The sequence below is a fragment of the Phyllostomus discolor genome, chromosome 6 (genome assembly GCF_004126475.2).
Source record: "Phyllostomus discolor isolate MPI-MPIP mPhyDis1 chromosome 6, mPhyDis1.pri.v3, whole genome shotgun sequence".
Lineage (NCBI taxonomy): Eukaryota > Metazoa > Chordata > Mammalia > Chiroptera > Phyllostomidae > Phyllostomus > Phyllostomus discolor.
This window is the reverse complement of record NC_040908.2, coordinates 136,259,957-136,281,676: the sequence shown is the minus strand read 5'-3', so window position 1 is coordinate 136,281,676 and position 21,720 is coordinate 136,259,957. Positions and strand designations below refer to the sequence as shown.

The following is a 21,720-nucleotide window of genomic DNA, read 5'->3' as shown; positions in this document are numbered from 1 at the left end:
AGCCAAGAATCAAATAAATGATTTGGAACATAAGGAAGCAAAACACACAAACAACAACAACAACAACAACAGAACCCCCCAAAATGAGGACAGTGTAAGCAGCCTCTGGGACAACTTGAAGTGGTCCAACATTTGCCTCAGAGGGGTGCCAGGAAGAGAAAGAGCAACAAATTAGAAATCTATCTGAAAAAAATAGTGAAAGAAAATTTCCCTAATTTGGTGAAGGAAATAGAAATGCAAGTCCAGGAAGTGGAGAGTCCCAATTATGATGGATTCAAAGAGGCCCACTCCAAGACACACCATCATTAAAAGTCCAAAGTTAAAGATAAAGAGAGACTCTTAAAAGGAAGAGAAAAATAGTTAGTTACCAAAAGGTCACCAGATGGAAGGGGGAGGGGGAGAATGGGTGAAGAGGTGAGGAGATTAAGAAGTACAAATAGGTAGTTGCAGAATAGCCATGGGGATGTAAACTATACAGTATAGGAAATGGAGTAGCCAAAGAACTTACAGGCAAGACCCATGGACATGAACAATGGTGGGGGGATTGCCTGAGGAAGTGGGGGGGGGGGTGCTCGGTGGAAGAGGGAAAAAAGGGAAAAATCAAGACAACTTTAATAGTATATTTAATAAAGTGTTTTTTTAAAGAAAATCATCATTCTGTTTCCTTAGACATCTATGTCTTCTCCTCAAAGATAAATATGATTATTACAGTTGTTTCTCAAATTCTTTCCAGAATTATTTAATGCTGAAACAAGCATATATAGATGTTTGTATGCAAAGTAATATATAATATATAAGTCATATTGTGTATAATACATATAATGAATATGAATGTATATTTATTCCTTCTCATACAAATGCACATTGTCCTGCACTCTGGGTTTTTTTAACTTCATGTATCTTGGAGGTCCTTCCCCATCAGGTTTGTTGCTCTTTTGATATAGCTGCACAGTATTCCATTGTATGGATGGACCATAATTTGTACAGTATTGATGGTGATTTGGGCTGTTGACCAATATTTTTATTGCAAATTATCCTACATTTATTAACTTTCTATATATTTCTCTTGCACATGAACAGATATATCTCTAGGATAAGTTCCTAGAGGATGAATTATAGGGAGAAAAAGTATGACACTTCGTATGTGTTTATGTATGTTGCAAATAGCCCTCCCCGGGGGCCCTATCAACCTTCAGTCCCACTAGAAATGTATGTGAGTGCATTGTCTCACTCCACATCTCACGGAGTACACTGCCAAATGTTATGGTATTTTATATTTCAATGAGTAAAATATAAGTCTAATTTTATTTGTCTAATTTTAATTTTTATCTCTTTATTATTGTGTTTGCATGTTTCCATATGTTTAACAGTAATTTTTATTTTTGAGGAATTATGTATTTATGACCTATAATCATTTTCTTATTGCCTTGTTGGATTTTGAATTATCATTTTTTAGGAACTTTTACAAATAGAAGAATTAGTGGTTTGTCTTTGATATGCGTTACCAATATTCTCCCAACTCGTTTTTAATCTTTTGATTGTGATGGTTGATGTCATACAAAAAGAAATGTCTGTATGTTCTTGTCCTTATCAATCTTTTCTTTAATGCCTCCTGAATTTCGTGCTACACTTTGAAAGTCTTTCCCAACATTGAGTAAAAAAAGAATTTCCCTATGGTTTCTCCAGGACCTAGTATATCTTCAATATTCATTTTTACATATTTGGATTACATATGGATTCATCCTAACATCATATATAAAGTATGTTTTCAACTTTATTTTATTTTGGATGACCACCCGTTATCCCAATTCCATTCACAGAATAGTTCACATTACACCCACTACTTTAACATACATTTTTTAATCATATACTAAATTCCCATATGCATTTGGGTCTAATTCTGAGACTCCTGTTTCACTGATCAGTTTCCCTACACACGGCTGTCTGAATCCAACTCCTCCTCCAGACTCCCAACAAGTGAAGGCCCCTTCAGACTCCCTCTCTTCTCTGCCTGTATTTACCATCTGAGGAAACGTGTCCAGACCTTCGAGGATAAGCGCCAAAAGGCCATGCTCTAGTTCACGGTTGTCTTCCACACTGACATTCCATCGCCTGAAATAAGGCCTGGGCCACCGAAGGTCTCTGTCAGTTTCTCAGGGCTGCCGTAACGAAGTACCACAGCTGGGTGTCTTCAACAACAAGAGTTTATTTTCTCACAGTTCTGGAGACTGGCACTCTGAGATCAAGGTGTTGGTATGCTGTGAGGCCTCTCTCCTTGGCTAATAGATGGCATCTTCTTCCTGGCCCTCACGTGATCTTCCTCCTGTGCGTGTATCTGCATCCTAACCTTCTTATTAGGATACCAGTCATGTTAGATAAGTGCCCACCGTGATTACCTCATTTTAACTTAATTGCCTCTTTAAAGACCGTCTCCCAGTAGTCACATTGTGAGATGCTGGGAGTGAGGACTTCAGCTTATGAAATTGTCGGGGAGGGGCACAATTCAGCCCATTGAAGAACTTTCTGAATATCTGAAATAGTTTCCAATTCAAATGACACTTCAAAAAAATAATAAGTTAATTTGACTAGTGTGAGGCACATGAAAGGAAAATATAGGAGATATGAGTTAAATTTTTAATATTTACACCAAATAAAAATACATTCTAAAATTATATAAAGTGGAAGAGGGGAAAAAGAAGAATATTATGTATGCTGAAGTCCTTACGTTTTACATGGGAAGTCAACTGATCCACTTCTTAATGCTGATCAATTAAACATGTAATTGTAAGTTTAGGGTTCAGAGCTAACAATATAAAGGAAATAAGAATGGGTGGCCTCTGGAGAATGGGATTCGGGGAGACTGTTTCCTTGCATCTACTTCTCTATCAGTTGGGAAAAAATTATATACATGAATGCATAATACTGTGAGAATTAAAACTAACAAGCAAAAAAGTGGGTTTAGGCCACAGTGAACTTTTGCTCTATGATAAACTTTATTCTTCAGTTTTAAAGCATCACGGTGCAAACTCACATTGCTTGACGTCGCTCCCCAGGCTCACAGTTGTCCACTCAGGCGCCACAACAGCGAGCACTTACCGAGAGGATGACCACACAGGGGTAGGATGGGAGTGGCTGACACGTGAGTGGAAGTGGGGCAAATGATGAGAAACGTCTTGGTAAGGAGTCATATCTCAAACAGCTCTGGGCTCCTACTGGCCCACAGTTCCTGCACAGGAAATTACAAGATCTATCCAGGATCTTGATAAGCCTTGCTTGGTCACCAGCTTTCACACCATCTCCTGCACACTTCTCCCGACTCAGAGAACAGAGAAGTGTCTCCTGGCATCACTCAATCCCAGAAAGGCTCTCCCCTTCAGCACAGGTCAGCTCTCTACCTATGATGAGAAGAATGGAAGAAAGGTAAGAATACATACCCAGAACTGACTTAGGTTCAAAGCCAGTTACAGATTTTGCTGTAAGTTCCTATCCCCGCAAGTCCAGTTTGGGCGCACATGCAGGAACTTCCTTCAGGAAGGGGCAGGAGACACGAAGATCTCCGCTAGCACCTGTGCGAGCAGCAGCTCCGATGGTCAGAGATGCAGATGGGGTCAACCAGAACCTTTCTCTCTTCCGCTCCATCTCCCCATAGGCACCCCCTTCATCCCAACCATTCAGATCTGTTGTTGTGGAAAGTGTGTTGCCCCTTACATTAATTTAGGGAGCAAAGTAAAAATGTAAGCATTGCTTCCCAGGGCAAAAACTCCTATTAACCCAAATCTCATTGTTTTCAAAAATTCTTTACTCTTGTGGATCTGGGATCAGAGTCCCAGGAGTAAACAGCCCAAACTGGGATAAATGAGTTTTCATGAGGGACCATTGAGCAGGTTTAAGGGAAAGTGGCAATGCATGGTGAAGCGCCCTGAGGCAAGCAAGAGTGGAGCACTGTTCCCACCCCGAGGCTGAAAGGGGCCAGAGAAGGAGCAAGTACACAGAGAAAGCAGAGCTATAATCATAGCAATAGGAGAGGACCACCAGCCTGGTGGAGCGGCAGGGCCACTGCCAACACACCACCCAGCAGGAGGGAGTGAGCCAGATGAAAAGCGCAAATCTCTCCTTCCCTGCCCCCCAGTCTCCAGGCAGCTCAGTTTAGCCAGAAACCAGGACAGGATCCCACGGATCAGGTACGTAGGGGCCAGCTTCCGGGGATACCGAACAGGGTGGAGAAGGCTGAAAAGGAGGTCCTCGGAGCAAATGCACACTCCACGCTTCCCTGCTTCCTGGGTTTTTCTCTCTTTCGATGTCATCGAATCATTTCTCATCTCATCTCCACTGGAGTACATTCGTCCTTTGGTGCACACCTTCTTCCTCCAGTTTTTCTTTTATGACGCAATCACCCACACTCATTAAAAAAGAAAATGTCTTGCCACTGGAGTGTAATTTTAAAAGGAAAACATACTTTTAATGGGTTGGAGCAGGAGTGTCAAACTCATTTTCACTGGGGGCCACATCAGCCTCAATGTTGCCTTCAAAAGGCCGAATGTAATTTCAACTCCTTAACAGTTAAGGAGTAGTGACATTTATAGAGTCCTAAAATTATTTCGGCCCTTTGAAGTCAACCTCAAAGCTGATGTGGCCCCCAGTGAAAATGAGTTTGACACCACTGGGTTAGAGTCTAGGATTGGTTCCTCTAGTAGAGGCCTGTTGTAATAAAGATTTAAAGAGAGAAAGTTGATTCGCCCTCGACTGGAGGCTCCAAGGCACTCAGACGCGGCATTCCTTCCAGCTTGTGTCTCCCACTGCGCTTGTGCTCGTGGGCCTCCATGGCTCCCGGTCACACCAGCATTCAGGCCCCAGAGAAAGAAGGGAAGGGGAAGCCTGGCCCAGGGATTGTATACAGCACTTGTGCTAGCCACCCACTGGCCAGTGCCTAGTCACATGGTGCCATCAGTAACAAGGAAGTTGGAAAGCAGGGTCCTTTCTCTGGCCTTCACACTTTCAGAGTCATTATGTGAAGGATGAGGAGAATGAATATTGGGGGCGATTTCTGCACCCCCTGCTTGTCCCTCCCACTCTGAGGTCACATAAAGGTTTCTCAAGAGCTCCTCTGAGATCATGAACAATGCAGCGGAGAACGGCGGGAAAGCCTGGGGCAGGGCTCCAGGACTGGCAGGGCGCCCCCTCTTCATGGGGTGACCTCGGGAAAACCCCTCTGATGCTTTAGGCCTCGTGTTCTCCCTGTTTTAAACGAGGATATTACAACCGATGGTGTCCGAGGGACATGTGCTAAAATGCTGGCTACCACAGTGAACGGGCCCAACCCAGTCCTTAGGAAGTGTCCGGTGTGACTGGGATGGCACCCCTGACACAGTAGAAGACGGATTTACTGACCGTTAAGTTTTCTGAGTGGGGAGAGCACAGGCTCTAGTTTTCCTCCCACCTCCTTTTCTGACCAATCAGGGGTCCGGGAGCTTGTCCCTCTAAGAGAACACACGGATGGATGACTGCGTACTTGATCCCTCCCTCGGCCCAGGAGCAGGTGCCTCTTCTTCCCACACGGAGGCCTCCTGGCCAGTGCGTCCTCTGGATTCTGCAGCAGTGGCTGCCCTTCTGAGGCAGGGAAGGGCCCCTGGATTCTGTTGTCTGTTCCTAGTTGGCTTCCACCGACCTCTCCTTATTCACTATTTCATTGACCTCTCTCCTTCTCTGTATTTCTGGAGTTTTCTTATGTTAGATTTTTTTTTTTAAGCTATGGTTTTGACTGCCATCTTGAATTTAACTTGGGAATTACTTCTCTGCCTTCTCCCTGTCCGGGAGTAATCGATACTACATGGCGGTGGGACTATAGAGCTGGTCAGAAGTGTGGGCCCTGAGGGAGCCCTGCTGGGTTCGCATCCACATTCTGTGAGACCACGAGCAAAACACTCATCTTTTTTTGTGAATCAATTCCACCCTCTGTAAAATGGGAATAATACTAGTTCTCACCTCAAAGGGGCCCTGAGAGGATTAGAGAGGCAATACCTGATACACGCCCAGTAAGCTGCTAATAGGCCGTCACAGGAGAGCAGGTCCTCTTGGTCCACTTGACATCTGCATGAGCATCTCTCTTCCCATTCCGAGCCCTGCACTTTTCCATTCCCCCTCGTGCACGCCCCTCACAGGAACACTTGACTCAGCCAAGCAAACCCCACCAAGTATCTCCTGGGAGAAGGAGTGGAGTGGGTTTACACTGCACACACCACAGCACCCCACTTCATAGCCCCCCATAGTTATTTCTCAACCTGAAGTATCGGTTTCCAGTGGCACTCAGACCTCACCCCCACTTCCTCCCCTGCACTCAGCTCAGCTCCCAATCTGACCCCCATGTGGGCACCAGAATGGCTCCCGGTGCTCAGCAGAGTCTTGCGGGGGCCTCACTTCAAATGCACATCAGTGGTCAGCGGGTAAGTGTTTCGGGCACACATAGGTCACTCTCCTGAACACACACAGACCTTCCAGAAAAAAAATTATAATGTGTGAATTTTCTTCACCCATCACACGTGTTTTAACACCTTTAATTGTCTTTTCATTTTTTTAAACATTTAACTCAAATTTTCATTGTCATTATGTTCCTCATTTGTTTATTCTTTCACTGAATAAAAATCTCTTGAGAGCACACTGCGTGCCACACACAGCTAGAGCACTAGGGATAAAAAGTGTTTCTGTCTTCATAGAGATGACACACTGGGCCATTTTGAGGCCACCTGGCCTGGCCATACTCACACCTGTCCTAGCAAGGGTCACATTCCCTTCATGTCCCCAAGGCATGGCCTTTCTCCTTGGCGAATGGGCCCAGCAGCCACGAAGGTGGACTGTGGTCATCTCTGTGTCTTTCTGGCTTCGTGCAGCTGAGGGGGAAATCCCAGCTCCGGACAGAAGGAATGCTTGGGCCCACAGCCTTCTTCTGGTCTCTCAGACTCAATCCCAGATATTGATCTCCTTCTTCAGAAAATCCTGGGGACATGACATTACCTCTGGACAGTGAGCGGGAGCTGGGAGGGGTGTGCATGATGGGACTACAGAACATCCACACGTCAGCGGAGGGCCTGTGTGGCAGTAGAGGGCATCCAGGCTCCAGAGTCAGAGAGAGCTGGGTTTGAACCCAGGTTCCACCACTCCAGGGCTGTGTGTGACCTTTGGTAAGTATCTTAATCTCTAGAAGGCTCCATTTCCCTCCTCTGCAACACGGGACAATAACAGCCACATAGCATGGTGACTCAGAAATGGTGATTATACCAGGTGCTCCAATCTTGTTTGTCTTGTTTGTTTTTCTGAGGGTCACCACTGCAGGGTTTCTGAGAAAAAATACGACTGTCACAACCTGGGGAACTGAACCCACACCAACGAATAGAAGTGACCAGGCCCCTTCTATGTGTGGAGAGGCGACCCTGACCCTAGATGGGCTGATCTTCACCATTGCCCTCATCGGGCTGGCAGGAAACGCCGCCGTGCTCTGGCTCCTGGGCTTCCGCATCAGGAGGAACGCCTTCTCCGTCTACATCCTCAACCTCGCGGGAGCCGACTTCCTCTTCCTCTGCTGCCAGATTATGTATTCCCTGCGGTCATTCATCAAGCGCTCCTGTAATACCCCCATATCCATCACTGCGTCAATCTTTGCCTACATCACAAGCCTGAGTTTTCTCAGCGCCATTAGCACAGAGCGCTGCCTGTCCATCCTGTGGCCCATCTGGTACCGCTTCCACCGCCCCAGACACATGTCAGCTGTCACGTGTGCACTGCTCTGGGCCCTGTCCCTGCTGCTGAGCATCCTGGAAGGGAGCTACTGTGGCTTCCTGATGACGATTCGTGATGACACTTGGTGTCAGACATTTGATTTCATCATTGTCGCCTGGCTGATTTTCTCATGTGTGCTTCTCTCCGGGTCCAGCCTGGTTCTGCTGACCAAGCTGCTGTGTGGCTCCCAGCGGGTGCAGCCCCCCAGGCTCTACGTGGCCATCCTGCTCGCCGTGCTGGTCTTCTTCCTCTGCGGCCTGCCTTTTGGCTACAAGTGGTTTCTGTGTTACTGGATTCAGGAACTTTGCAGTAAAACATTTTCACACTTTCTGACACTGACTGGGTTTGTCCTGTCTAGTCTCAGCAGCAGTGCCAACCCCATCATTTACTTTTTTGTTGGCTCCTTTAGGCAGCAGTGGCAGCTGTGGCAGCCCCTCAGGTTGGTTCTCCAGAGGGCTTTGGAGGATGGAACTGAGGTGGAGAAAGTGGAGGAAGCCTTCCCCAGGAAACCAGGGGGACCTCAGGGAGCAGTTTCACGTAGTGATTCTCCATCAAGCAGGGTTCAGTCTGAGAAGCAGTAGTCACAGAAGTTTACATATATAACTGTGTAAAACACATATAGTGTAAGGAGATGATATATATGTGTACATATACACTCATATGTGGTTCAACTGTCTCTGTAAGGCTGCTGCTTGTCTTACTCTAGAGCTTGAGGTCAGCAGGGCAAACGAGAACCCAGGAGCACAAGTTAAAACACAGGATAACTGACCGGAATTCATGTCAGTCTCTCTCAGTGCCTTCATTTTGATGCTATGCGAGTTCTTCAGAAGTTGGTGGCCCTCGTCATGGAGCAAAACCACACCTGGTCCAGAGTCAGACGCTGAAGGAGGACCCAAGGGAAAGCGGAGCAGCTCCAGACCCAGCTGCTGCCTCACACCAATGGGAGGAGTGTGCATTGGTGTGCCCTTGCACTACTCTTCCATGCACAAGAACAATATGGCTGCTGCTTCACTTCCAACCACCAAATCTTGGACAGATTATCTCCTTTTTTTCAGATTGGTTATTTTTAATATTTTCTCTAACAATAACAAGATCTTCTGGGATTATACAGTTTACGTTACAGTTCTAATTCCATTGTTGGGGGAAGAGTTCTATAAATTCATGGCAATGCCTTCTCTTTTTTTAAGTATTTTTTACTGATTATGCTATTACGGTTTTACCAATTTTTGCCCCTTTTTCTCCCCTCCGCCTTGCTCTCCCAACCCTCCAGCATCCCCCACCTTAGTTCATGTCCATGGGTTGTTCATATAAGTTATTTGAGTTCTATGTTTCCTATACCATTTTTTATCTCTCCCCGTCTATTTTGTGTTTACTAATTCTGCTTTTTTTTTGGTACCTTCCCCTCCATTCCTCCCTTCCCCCTCCCCACTGAAACCCCTCCATGCAATGTCCATTTCTCAGAGTCTGTTCCTGTTCTAGCTGTTGTTTGCTTAGTTTTTGTTTTCATTGTTTTTCTTTTCTTTTAGGTTCATCTGTTGATAGTTGTGAGTTTGCTGTCATTTTATTGTTCATATTTTTATCTTCTGTTTCTTAGATAAATCCCTTTAACATTTCATATGATAATGGCTTGGTGATGATGAACTCCTTTAGCTTGACCTTATCTGGGAAGCACTTTATCTGCCCTTCCATTCTAAATGAAAGCTTTTCTGGATAGAGTAATCTTGGATGTAGGTCCTTGCCTTCCATGACTTTGAATACTTCTTTCCAGCCCCTTCTTGCCTGTAAGGTTTCTTTTGAGAAATCAGCTGATAGTCTTATGGACACTTCTTTGTAAGTAACTCTGTACTTTCCTCTTGCTGCTTTTAGGATTCGCTCTTCATCTTTAATTTTGGGTAACTTAATTATGATGTGCCTTTGTGTGTTCCTCTTTGGATCCAATTTCTTTGGGACTCTCTGGGCTTCCTGGTCTTCCCAGAAGTCTATTTCCTTTGCCAGACTGGGGAAGTTTTCCTTCATTATTTGTTCAAATAAGTTTTCAATTTTTTGCTTTTGTTCTTCTCCTGCTAGCACCCCTATAATTCGGATATTGGGACGTTTCAGGTTGTCCCAAAGGTTTGTAAGACTGTCTTCACTATTTTGAGTTCTTGTTTCTTCATTCTGTTCCAGCTGGATGTTTATTTTTTCTTTTTGCTCCAAATCATTCCTTTGAGTCCTGGTTTCTTTCCTGTCACTGTTGGTTCCCTTAATATTTTACTTGATTTCATTTTGGGTATCTTTTATTTGTTTGGGGGTTTTTTTTGTTTTTCTTTTTCATTTTTTCACCAAGCTCAATCAGTTCTGTGAGCATTTTGATGGCCAGGGCTTTAAATTCTCCATCAGACAGGCTGGCTATCTCCTCATCACTTAGCTCTCTTTCTGAAGCTTTGCTCTGTTCTTTCATTTGGATCATATTTCTTCATTCGGGGCCCCTGACAGGTTGTAAGGGGTGGGGCCTTAGGTCTTCACCCAGGCAGGGCAACTTTCTTTGCTGTGCTGTGGGTAAGGGAGGGTCCAGAAAGGGAACAGGGCAGCCCACCTGCTTGTCTCTAGTGCACTTTTCAATGAGCTCCCATGTGAGAATGGGATTTCTCCCACCACGGCAACCACCACTATAGTCCACAGTCAGCTCTGAGTCTCAGTTTCGCCTTTAGCCAGCCAGCTGCAGTTCTTCTGAGCCGGCCAGCGCTGTCCACCACCTTACCAGTCTGGTTGTTCTGGTTGATTTTTTCCTTAATTCCTTGGTTGTCAGAGCTCCATGCAGTTTGATTTTCTGGCGCTTCTGGTTGTTTACTGATTTTAGATTGGTTGTTATCCTCCTTTTGGTTGTGCAAGGAAGCAAAGGGTTTCTACCTACACCTCCATCTTGTCCAGAACCCTGCAAATTGTCTGTTGATGCACCCCTTGATGGGACACATGCACAGAAGGGAAACAAATTCTGGGAAACATAGTTCAGCCTAGCCCAAGTTGACAAGATGACACTTTCAAACACATCACAGTCTACCCCTTGTCAACTTGGCACCCATAAACACCTCATTAAACCATAATTAATTCCAAATAACGCTAATAAAGCCAAGTCACCCTTCTCCTAAATGCAGTGTACCTATTTCACCTATACCCGAAACATCCCAACTTTTCCCCTAAAAGAGGGTACATCTTTTCCTGTGTGTCGGACCATTTGTATGTTTTTTTGAAGTGCCTGTTCTAGTTTGCCATCCATCTCTATTGGGTTGTTCATCTCTTTACATGGATTTGTTGGAGTTCCTCATATATTCTAAATAAAAATCCTTTCTCAGACTTATGCATTGCCAATACTTTTTTCCAGACTGGTACTTGCCTATTCATTTTTAAAGTATCTTTTGATGGGCAGACATTTTTGTTTTTTATGAAACCAAATTTATTCTTTTTTTTTCTTTTATGGTTAGTGCTTTCTGCGTTCTAGGAAACCGTTGCCTACTCCCAAGGAAACAAAGATATTCTCCAATGTTTTCTTCTAACAGTAGTATAATTTTTGCTTTCTAGAAAAACGCAACATTACTTTTAGATGTCTGAACCATTTCAGATTCATTTTTGTGCAGAGTTTGAGGTAGGGGAGAAGGCGTATTTTTTTCCCAGAGTTATCCAGTTGTCCAGCACACTTGTTGAAAAGACATCCCTCTGCCCCTGATTGAATCATTTAGCTCCTGTGTCAGAAACCATCCTTATAAACATGGATATACTTCTGGCCATTCTGATCTGTTCTATCAGTCTATTCCAGGAGTCAGCCTATGGGCCAAATCCAGCTCACTGCCTGTTTTTTATAAATAAAGTTTTATTGAAAAATAACCATGCCTGTTTGTTTACTTATTGTTTGTGGCAACTTTCATGCTACATCAGCAGAGCCAAGTAGCTGATACAGAAATGAAAATATTTACCAGCTAGCCCTTTACGAAGTAAGTGTGCCGATCGCTGGTGTGTTCTTTAAACCAGCACCCACTGCTGTGACGACCATAGCTTTGTGGTAATCTGTCAGGTAGTATATGTCCTCTCATTTTGTTTTTCTGCCTCAGAATTGTTTTAGCTACCTGTTTTTTTTTTATGTTTCTATACAAATTTTAGGGAAAAACTTCTCAAACAGCTATGAAAACCCTGATGAAATTTTGTCTGTGATTGGTTTGAATCTCTTAATCAATTTGCAGATAATTGACATCTTAGGAGAAAGGATAATTTTAGTAATGAGTTTACGTGTGCCATGAGATGAAAAAGGTTGAAAGCTGCTGTTCTACCCAAGAGCAACTGCTACGTCAAGAACTGAGAGCAAGTCCTGGCTGGTGTGGCTCCATTGTTTGGGTGTCATCCTGCAAACCAGAAGGCTGAGGGTTTGATTCCAGGTCAGAACACATGCCTGGGCTGTGGGTTTGCTCCCCAGTCAGGGCACATGCAAGAGGCAACAGATCAATGTTTCCCTCCCTCTCTTTCTCTCTCCTTTCCCCTTTCTCTAGAATCAATTTTTAAAAAATTAAAAAGAGTTGAGGGACAAGAGGTGGACATGCCAAATGGGCAACAGTTGGCTCTGGGAGTGGAAATACATGTATATTCCTTTACACGACATTAATGCACATTTCTTTTATCCTTTCCCGAGGGTTAGGCTGCAGGATTTAAATTCAATCAATACTGTTTGTTGAATGGCTGAGTCTTGCTGCAATTTTTATATAGGTCACCAGGGGGCGCACGTGTTGCTTAAATCGTCACTGAACCATCCCCCAAGGCGGGGGACCAGCAGAATCCCAGAGAAATACTGGACTTGAAAAATAAATAATCAGACTTTTAGGTCCTGTCGCTGGCCTTTTCTACAACAAAGGAACAATGCTAAAAGTTAGATTACCTGGCAAGGCAGATACTCAGGGCGCCTCACATCTACTCAGATGGGTGGATAGAAATTCCACCTTTACCACTACTTAAACAGCCAGAAGAGAGCAAGCCAAAGGCCTATGGGGAAATAGTGTAGCTCCAAGGTGAAGGGGCTCCCGGGCCTTGGTGAAATAGAAGGAAAGTCATGGAGATTTTACCAGTTGATGCTGCTTTATTCTCTAAATCCCTGGCAGTCTCCTTCTGAAATATTAGGGCTGGACCGACACAGAACACACAAGCATTCCCTCTGCCCTTGTACTTCATAGATGGGGAACCTGAGGCCCAGAGGAAAATAACTTACTTGCCTAAGGTCAAATGACTATCTAGTGGCAGAGCCATAGTTAAAACCCAGGAGGTCACTTCACTGAGAGTAGTTTGGCTGATGAGGGTGTTCCTCAGAAATAACCCTTTGGATCCAGGGTGACCTAAACTCTATCAGAGATTAAGACCGATCTTTTAGAAGGGGTTATTGACTATGATGTCTTTGCTCAAAAGAGGAGAGAGAAAAAAGCAAAGGGAAGGGAATGGAAAGGAAAGAGGAAGACAAGACTTTTCCCTTGGCCTTGTCTCCAAACAGCCTCTGCTGCCTGCGGCTCTCCCCTTAGCAACTGCAGCTTTGCTGCGTTGTCTGGAGCACTCATCTCTTTCCAAAATCAAAAGATGAAGGATAAGCTCCCGAAACAAAAGTCATTTTTCTTCCAAGCACTCCGATATATCATAATTCAAGGGCAAAAGCGTCAAGGGTGAGCAATCCCTCAAAAACTGTCTGCAGAACAATTAAGCACTGTCTACAGCACAACTCATTTCTGAAGCGCAGGCTGAGAGAGGCTTGGCAGCCAGAGCTAGGAAGGGCCTTGGAGTCACCGTATTCAGATACCGCACTTTGTCACAGATGAGGAATGTGCAGTTCACAGAGGGGGAGAAAGAAGGTCATAACTCAGATGCTTTCACAGGCCAGGGAAATGGAGCAAGCTGGGTCAGATAAGAGTTATTCCAGATATGTTACAGGAAATACGTGACCTTGCCCTTCCAGAAAAACAACAGGGCAAGCATCTTGACAAATGGTGAATAACATATGCCCTCAGTAATGGGGGTCAGAGTGGGGACTCTGGCAAACTGGACATGCTCTGCCTCGAGGGAGTAACTGCTACCCGCTCATTCATTGGCCACTCTCCTGTAGGCTTCTGAGTCTGAAGTTGCCAGATCTTCTTATTGAATATGGATTTGTACTTGAGATGTCCTAGTTGTTTTTTTAACAATGGCAACTAATTTGAATTGGTCGCAGGCCAACCAGAGCCCTTCTGGAGTCTGATTTCCGCCCCAAGTTTCTGGCGTGGGTATTCTGGGACACACTGGGCTGCACAGCCTCTCAGGGCCCTTTGAGAGCAGAAGAGCTGAGATCCCCGGCGCTTCTTAGGGTCCCCACAGTTCAAGTCCAGATCTGATCGCTCTCCCCACTTAGAAATCTCCTGTAGCTTCTGAGTACATTAGAATGAAACTTATCCACAGCCTTCAAGGCCCTCTGCAGCCTGGCTCCTGCCTGCCTCTCCCACCTCCTCTCTCCCTCTGCCTTCCTGCTGTGCCTAGACAAGGCAGTTCTGCCTGGAGCTCTCTCCCTTCTCTGCGTGGCTGGTTCCTCCTCGTCACTCAAGGCCCTGTTCAAATGTTCTCTCCCCTGAGAGGCCATCTCTGAACACCCAATGGAAAGGGACCCCTCTCCACCTTCTCTCATCACCCCACCCCCTTTTCTCTTTCTTCACTGCACTCACCGCTGTCTAAAATGATCCTTTTAGTCATCGTTTTAACCTGGCGATGTCCCCTCTAGAATATCAGCTCCAGGAGAAAAGAGACGCCACCTTCCTCTCTCATGCACATCCAGCTTCAGGAACAGTGGCTCCCTCACAGTAGGCTCTTGATTATCAGTTGAATGCCTGCTTTGCAGGAGCCCACAGCAGTGACCATGGGGGAGACTAACTTCTGACTCCCACTCCTCTGGAGACAAGTATTTCTGATGTTTCTTCCTGGGATCAGCAGCCAGGTGCCCTTGGCCTTCACCTTGAGCTGACAGGCTGGAGTCTGAGGCCCCCGGAGGCTTGCTCCGGATCTGTGGCGAGCTCCCACAGCAAGATCACATCACACCTCCCGCCCACCCCCACCCACACACATGCCAGCCATTGGTCTCAGCTCCAATCTTCTCCTGACAGACCTTGCTAATGTCCTTGGCTTTTCACTCTTCAGGCTTGCGGCCAGGAAATACGACTCCAGAGATGAACTCTCAGGAACACAAGGATGTCCTCTGCTTTACATCAATTGGCTCACACGAAAGCTCTGCTTTATATCTCCCCATCTCCATCCCTATAGCGTCTACACCAAGTCCCAAATCCTTGAGACTAGGACTTAGACACTATTCCTAGACCCCAGAAAAAGGATTACCAATTTTGGTGTGGGAATGCCACCAAAATCAGCCTCCTGAATCTCATTTATGCTCGCTGAAACAACAACACTAAGGGCATCGGCCACAGGGACCCTCGCTCAGGTTCCACCCTCAGAAAGCTCTCCCAAAGACTTCCTCTGGGAGCTGTGCTAGAGCTGCCTCAAATTCTTTATGGAAATGAGACGGTGAAAAAGGAAGAAGAAAGAGAAAAGGAAAAGAAAATATGAGCTACTAGAAAGAAAGCACCCTACCTTGTCACTTTAGATATGTCTGTGTCTTCCTCTCTGAAATAATCACTCAAGTGTTCAACAAAAATGTATTGAGTACCTACTACCTACCAGGCAGTGTCCTTGACACTTAGGTCACATCGAACAGACAGCGATGCCTGCCACTGTGGACCTCATGTTCCAGTGGAAGAAGACAGGCAGCTAAGCAGTGGACATATGAAGTACATAAATTACCTAATTTGTAATTCCTACATGAATTTAATAATATAGAATGTATTAAGGAATATCTCATGTTATATATAATATACCATATTTTGCCATGTATCATGCACACTCTTTGCCCAAAACTTTGAGGGAAAAATAAGGGTGTGTATTACACATGGGTAGTCCTAATTCCATATCTATATAAATGTTTTTAATTCATTCATTTATGCTCATGTGTTAAAAGTGTAATTCTAGAAAGCAATAATGGTATCCACATGCAAAATACTACCCTGGAATATGATAACTGGTTTTAGATATAAATAATTGAATGAAAAAATTAAAATGAAAGGGTTTTTTCCTGAAAGTTTGGGCCACAGCAAAATACGGTAGTTTAGAAACTACCCAGTATGGTAGAAGGTAAAACCTGCCATAGCAGCAGAAAGACACAGAGGGGCTGAGACTGCTGAAGGGAGCAGGAAGGGGCGGAGTCCAGTGTTAACTAAGGAGTGGTCAGGGTAGGTCTGTCTCACTGACAAAGTGATGCTTCAGCAAAGACTTGAAGGATGGAAGGCATTAGCTCTGTGTAAATGACTTTTTTCCTTTTTTTGCTTCCAAGAAGACCAGAACCAAATCTGAAGCTCAGTCCTCTAGAGGACCCTGTGGTCTGCAAATCTTTTGTCTTCTGAAGAGGCAGGACGAGACAGTGGTTAAGGCCATGGGTTCCAAAGTCCAACTGGACTCAAACGCTGGCTCTACCATTTACTACTTACGTGATTCTGGGCACCCTATTCAACCTCTCTGAGTCTCAGTTCCCTACACCTCGGAACGAAGATAACAACGGCCCCTTCCTTACAGGGCTCTTTTAAGGACTGAACAAAAGAACGCACATGAATTCTTTCGCACACAAGAACTCAGTCAAAAGCAGCTGTAATTATTAAGCTTTGGACTTGTCTCTCAAAGTTTATGTACAGTTTCCTCGGTCCTCATTCTCTATCCTTATTGATATTTCAACACTGTTTTACGGTTCCTGCTCTTGTGGTAAGCTACCTCAAACCCTTTGTGGATTGGGGTGGGTTATAAATAAGCACGTAAATAAATAAAAATCCAGAGGAACATTTTCACTGAAGCAAAACATTTCATTACAACAGGCTGAATTGCAAGCGAGGCCAAAAGCAAAAGATACCGACTCTGATCCCTCACCACCCAGCAACACCCACCAGCAAGACACTCTGGCTACCAGGCCATCTTCCCCTCCCCAAGCCCCTCTCCCTCCCTCCATCAGCAGAGGGTAAAGGAGGCACACAAAATGACCCAATGAGCCTAAATGCTCCCAACCTCAGGCCTACTTCATCGCCAGTGGTTTCAGAGAACTCTCCCTCTTCCCCGTCAGAGACGAGAAAGGAACTCGATGGGGCTGCTTTCCATGGGGGCGGGGTTCGGGAACCAGGTGCTGCCTTGGTGCACAGTCAGGTCAGGATCTCGTTAAGGCCATTAACTGGTGAGTGACGTGGCCACGGGGGAAGTCCCGGGCCCCAGTTCCCCTGCCAGTAAAAACAGTACCGCCCCCCCCGCCCAAGGTGTTTGTGCAGATGAAAGAAAGAGCAGGATGGAGGAAAGCAATACGGAGAGTTTATCCATCAAGTTCTCCATCCATGTTAGACTTCCTTACCTGCACCCCAGGACAACACTCAGTGGACTATGGGAACAGGAAGCTCTTCGATGAGAGGGTGTGCGGGGCAGACACCTGAGAAGACGAGTTCAGGGACAGCCCTACGTGACAGAAACTCCCCACAGGACGCAACGGGGAAAGATCATTTCTGAGCAACTCATACCTTCTAGGCATTTCATCATGCTTCTTCCTCGCCACAACCCTTTGAGACGGGCCTCGTAATCCACATTTGACAGCTGCAGCTGGGCTTGAACCCAGAGCACACAGCCAGGAGTGTTTGAGAGGCAGCTCTGGCCTTCTGGGACCAACTTCATGAAGGGCAAGGACCAGCTTCCACCACAGGACACCACAGACACAGCAGACAGAAGAAACCTGTGAGTTCCGGGCCCTCCTGGAGCACCGTGCTTCTGTGGGTCCAGAGCCGAGTTCATCAAGAAGGTAGGCCAGGCTGAGCTCACTGAGGCTTCCTAAGCTGCTCCCCTCACCTCCACCAGCCCCTCACCTCCACCAGCCTGCAGGACCTCCCCAGTGAAGGCATCCCTGCTCCCTAAGTTTTGAAATTAGCTACATCTGAATTTGAAACACACACCCCTCACATATCAATAGGAGGACCCTAGAGAAATCACTTATTCTTTCTTGTTCCCCTTCTGAAAACGGGGATATTGTGATCCAATGCCTACCTCCCAACGTTGCCATGAAGATGAAACAAAGCAGCTACTGAACACACCAAACACCGCCTGGCATGTAGTCGGCACACGTTTACGGTAGCTGCTACCGGCTACACTGACACTGTCTGGGGAAGATTGGCCTTATGCTGGCTGAACTGTGACTGAGCAAAAAAGTAAAATAAAATAAGGAGGTTTCACTGCCTGTTGCCACAAAAGCCAAACTCATGAGGCAGACGCTGCTGTAAAAGGAAAGAGGTTTCATTCAGGTGCTGCGCCATCTGGGAGAATGGCAGACTCCCATCTCAAAGCCCATCTCCTTAGCAAAACCAAGACAAAAGCCAGTGTCCCGAGTTCCTGCTCCAATTTAACACAGTGCTTTGGAGCCCACAGGCAGCTGCTAAGTGGTCATAGTCCCCATCCAGGTAGCTTGGCTTATTCCTGCCTGCTGTTCATTTCAGGCTCCCAGCTGGAGCCTGCCTGTGGAGCCTGCACGCGCCATGCAGCTGCTGGGGCCACACAATCACATGCTCCCAGGTGAGAGAGCACGCAAACACACTGACCTGTGCATCACCAGGTGGACAAGAGGGAGAAAGAGAGACTCCTTCCTGGAGGCCATGGGCCCACATCGCTGCTTAGGCCACATAGCCATGAAGAAAACAGCCGAGTACATGGCAGAAGTCCAGGTCGAGAGAGAGAGAGAGAGAGAGCGCGAGCGCATGCTTGCTTATTCCCCTGGGATTATATTAGCTTGGGTGTGGGACAGACCTGGTGCTTTCTCAAAATGACCAATTTTCCAAACTTTTGCCTGCTTCAGGTGGGTCCACCTCCCAACCAATCCCTTCTTTCCCCAGGCTAAACTGACAGCCTCATTGGTCCACTACATCCTCTTGTACCATTTTGACTTCTGTGGCATTTGTGCCTGCCTTCCCCTGGTCCCACCTCCAACATGGTACCAGAAATGGCGGGGGAGCTTTTTTCCCAATCTAATTTTCTGGCTAGCTTTTCGCCCTCGGGCCCTATCCATTGATATTTCTAGCTTTCCGTACTCAGTGTAAGAACCTCCCCCTGCTGCTGTCTTGGCCAATGAGGGAAACTCCCTCGAGCTCCAGACAGACTGTCTACCCTTAACAGAATGACAGAAGTGTGTCCCTGAGCACCAGCTGACCGCTCTGCCCACACATCCACACAGGTGGAGCATCGTGGCCTGGCTGTCTGACATCTGACCCCTCCCCATGCCCCACAAAAAAATACCCGGGAATAACAAGATTTAGCTGAGCTCTGCGCCCCTCCTAGGAAGAAAGACTAACCCACGCCCAGGCCAGGGCCTCCCGTTCACTGCCCTTGACCCACAAACATGTACTGCTGGTCCCTTCTGTGCTGGGAACGGGGGAGAGGGAAGACCCAGCCCTGTCCCAGGAGTTCACAGTACACTCGGTGGGGGAAGGCAAGGAACTGACTGCCATCACAGCAAAAGGAATGAGGGTTGAGTGTCCCTGGGAAGATGAGGAAGGCTCCATGGAGGAGGAGGCATTTGAACTGGGCCTTAAAATTAGGTAAGGCATGGGGGTGGGGTGGGGAGGGGGGGAATGGGGGGGAAGCATTCCAGAATGAAAGCACAGCATGAACAAAGGCTAGATGTGTGGGGTTTGTTTAGAGAACAGAAGCCTGGTACGTTAAGGGGGCTGGGAAGCTGGTGGACTGCAGAGGGAGCTGGCAGCCAAGGGCTTTGAGCCTGAGGGGCAGGGAGCACAAAATAAAGAAAATTGGAGGCGGGCATGGGCCTGCAATTTAAAAAGGGATGGTCATAGAAAGTCTCTTGGAAGTGACACGTTTAAGAGGTTAAGAGGCAAGTCGTGAGACTACCTGGGGGAAGTTTTCAGGCCGAGAAAATAGCAGTGCAAAGGTCCTGAGGCCACAGGGTGGTCGCCATGTTGGTGATGCATTAAAAAGGCTCGTGGGACTGGGGTGGTCGGAAGGTTAGAAAGTTAAAAGGGGGCCAGCTCCTGAGAGGCCTTCCAGGTCTTTATAGAGGTTTGAGCTTTCACTTGGCTGAAATGGAGAGCATTGTAGAATTTCTAGCACCGTTTTCTGACTTACGTTTTAAAAAGACGGCTCTGACTGCTGTGTAGATGAACTGCAAGGAGCCAAGGGTGGAAGCTGGGAGACCGGTTAGCAAGCTGTGCGAACAACCCGGCAAAAGAGGATGGTGGCTGGAGGTTTCCTCATGTTAAAATGGAGCTCCGGATCCCCGCACTGTGTGCAGCCCAACCCTTAAAAAAAAAAAAAAATACACTGGAACCTCGGGCCGACGGCGTGTCAGCCTAGGGAATGATGTGGGATTATGGGCAGCCCTTTGTGAGTCCGGCCCCTGGTGCCCGGGGAAAAGCCAAGCCAGGTGCGCGCCCCGCAACGCGTCAAGAGGGCAGAACTGGCTGAGGGCTGTCTTGCTCCCCAGAGACTGAAGAAAGAAGGTGGAAAGCAGGGCGCCCCCTCCCAACCCTGGAGGGGTTCCTGGGCATACGGCACTGTGCGCACCCCGGTATGCAACCTCTCCGCCTGTACAGGTGTGGGAATCTTGTAAGGATCCCTTGGGGAGCGCCACGCACCCCCTCCGTGCAAACCTACCCTCTCACCCCATAGCCCTTTGTCTCACTGTTCCCCTGCTCCCATCTGTCCGCCTGTCGGTCCCCCACAGGTTTCGGTGCGCAGGGATCCGTCGTGATCCCTCTGGCGGTAGCCCTGGCGGCGCAGCCCCGGCCCAGGGCTCCGGAGAGGAGAAAATCATGAATGAAATGGATGCGGTGCTCGCGCTCCCCCGCCCTCCCTGTCCAGGCAACCTCAGCGCGGGGGCGGTGCCTGCGAGGACTCCGAGAGCCGAATCCAGGAGAGGGGGCTCCCGAGATCTGGGTCAGGAATTAAGGGTCTGCGACGCGGCCCCACTCGGGCCCTGGGCGCCCCTGGAGCTCCCCGGCTGTCAGCCCCGCTAGCCCTGCGCAATTCCTGGGAGCGCCGCAAGCCCGCCCGCAGGCGGGGCGGAGCCGGGGCTGGGTTGGGGGTGCCGAACCCACCCGGCGGCTGCGCCTGCCACTCCGCAGCTGAGGTGCATTTGGTGCGGCGGTCCGGCGAAGGAGCGCGCACCGAGCAGGGGACAGAGCGTCGGGCGGACAGACCGACGGACGGACGCCCCCGCACACGCAGACGCACAGAGCTCGGGGCGGCCCCCGTCACACACATACACACTCGCGCAGACACTTACAGGGACACACGCAGATACACGCACACTCGCGCGCGCACATCCTCCCGCCAGCCAGCCTGCCCGCCCGTTCGCCGGCGCCCGGAGCCCGCTCTGGCCGGTAAGTGTGCTGTTTCCGTCGGCACCTTTGTGTGGGGAGCCGGAAGGCAGAGGGCGTGGGGTCTTTCCCGGGGCGGCCTCCCAGCTGAGACCTCCTCTAGCCCCCGAGGCAGCAAAGCCGGCGCCCGCCCCCGCCACGCCCCCATGGGGCTCCCGGCGCCCCCGGACTGGGGGAGGGGAGGGGTCCCCACCCAAGGGGGAGGCCGGGTGCTGGGGAGCCGGTTAGGAGCAGCAACCACTCCCCACCGAGCACGGACGCGGTTTCGGGGAGGGATCCGGATAGCGGTCCCGGGTCCGAGCCTCTGCGGCCGAGGCTGGCGCGCGGCTGTTGGCCGCATCGCCTCTCCAGGGTCTGCAGCTCCATGGGGAGACTGGAAAACGCCGCTAGCCTGTTGGCTTGTAAACTGCGGCTCCAGACTCCCAGCCTTCCCCTCGCTTCGCCACCCCCGGACCGTGTAGCTTAAACCACC

At 47.9% G+C, this 21,720-nt stretch overlaps 2 protein-coding genes and 1 long non-coding RNA gene across 5 annotated transcripts in view; 2 read left to right on the top strand and 1 right to left on the bottom strand.

Annotated features, from left to right (window-relative positions):
• Window positions 1-1,750: 1,750 nt before the first annotated feature.
• On the bottom strand, window positions 1,751-21,239 carry LOC118501310. Of its 2 annotated transcripts, none has more exons than XR_004903945.1 (3): window positions 21,155-21,239; window positions 19,992-20,168; window positions 1,751-3,391 (listed from the first exon to the last, which is right to left on the bottom strand). It is a non-coding gene; the product is annotated as an uncharacterized LOC118501310 (long non-coding RNA). The 2 variants fall into 2 exon arrangements; XR_004903944.1 differs by having other exon boundaries at window positions 1,751-3,395; window positions 19,996-20,168.
• On the top strand, window positions 6,605-8,822 carry LOC114500549 (mas-related G-protein coupled receptor member X2-like). Its single transcript, XM_036029135.1, has one exon. It carries the CDS (start codon window positions 7,260-7,262, stop codon window positions 8,349-8,351), a length of 1,092 nt encoding a protein of 363 aa, XP_035885028.1. The 5' UTR covers window positions 6,605-7,259; the 3' UTR covers window positions 8,352-8,822.
• Window positions 20,768-21,720, top strand: part of PTPN5 (protein tyrosine phosphatase non-receptor type 5) — a 50,781-nt gene continuing 49,828 nt past the window's right edge. The window contains exon 1 of one of the 2 annotated variants that reach the window (XM_028517250.2): window positions 20,768-21,251. The gene's annotated coding sequence lies outside the window, so the exon portion shown is untranslated. The remainder of the gene's footprint in view (window positions 21,252-21,720) is intronic. The other variant, XM_036029133.1, reaches the window with a different exon arrangement.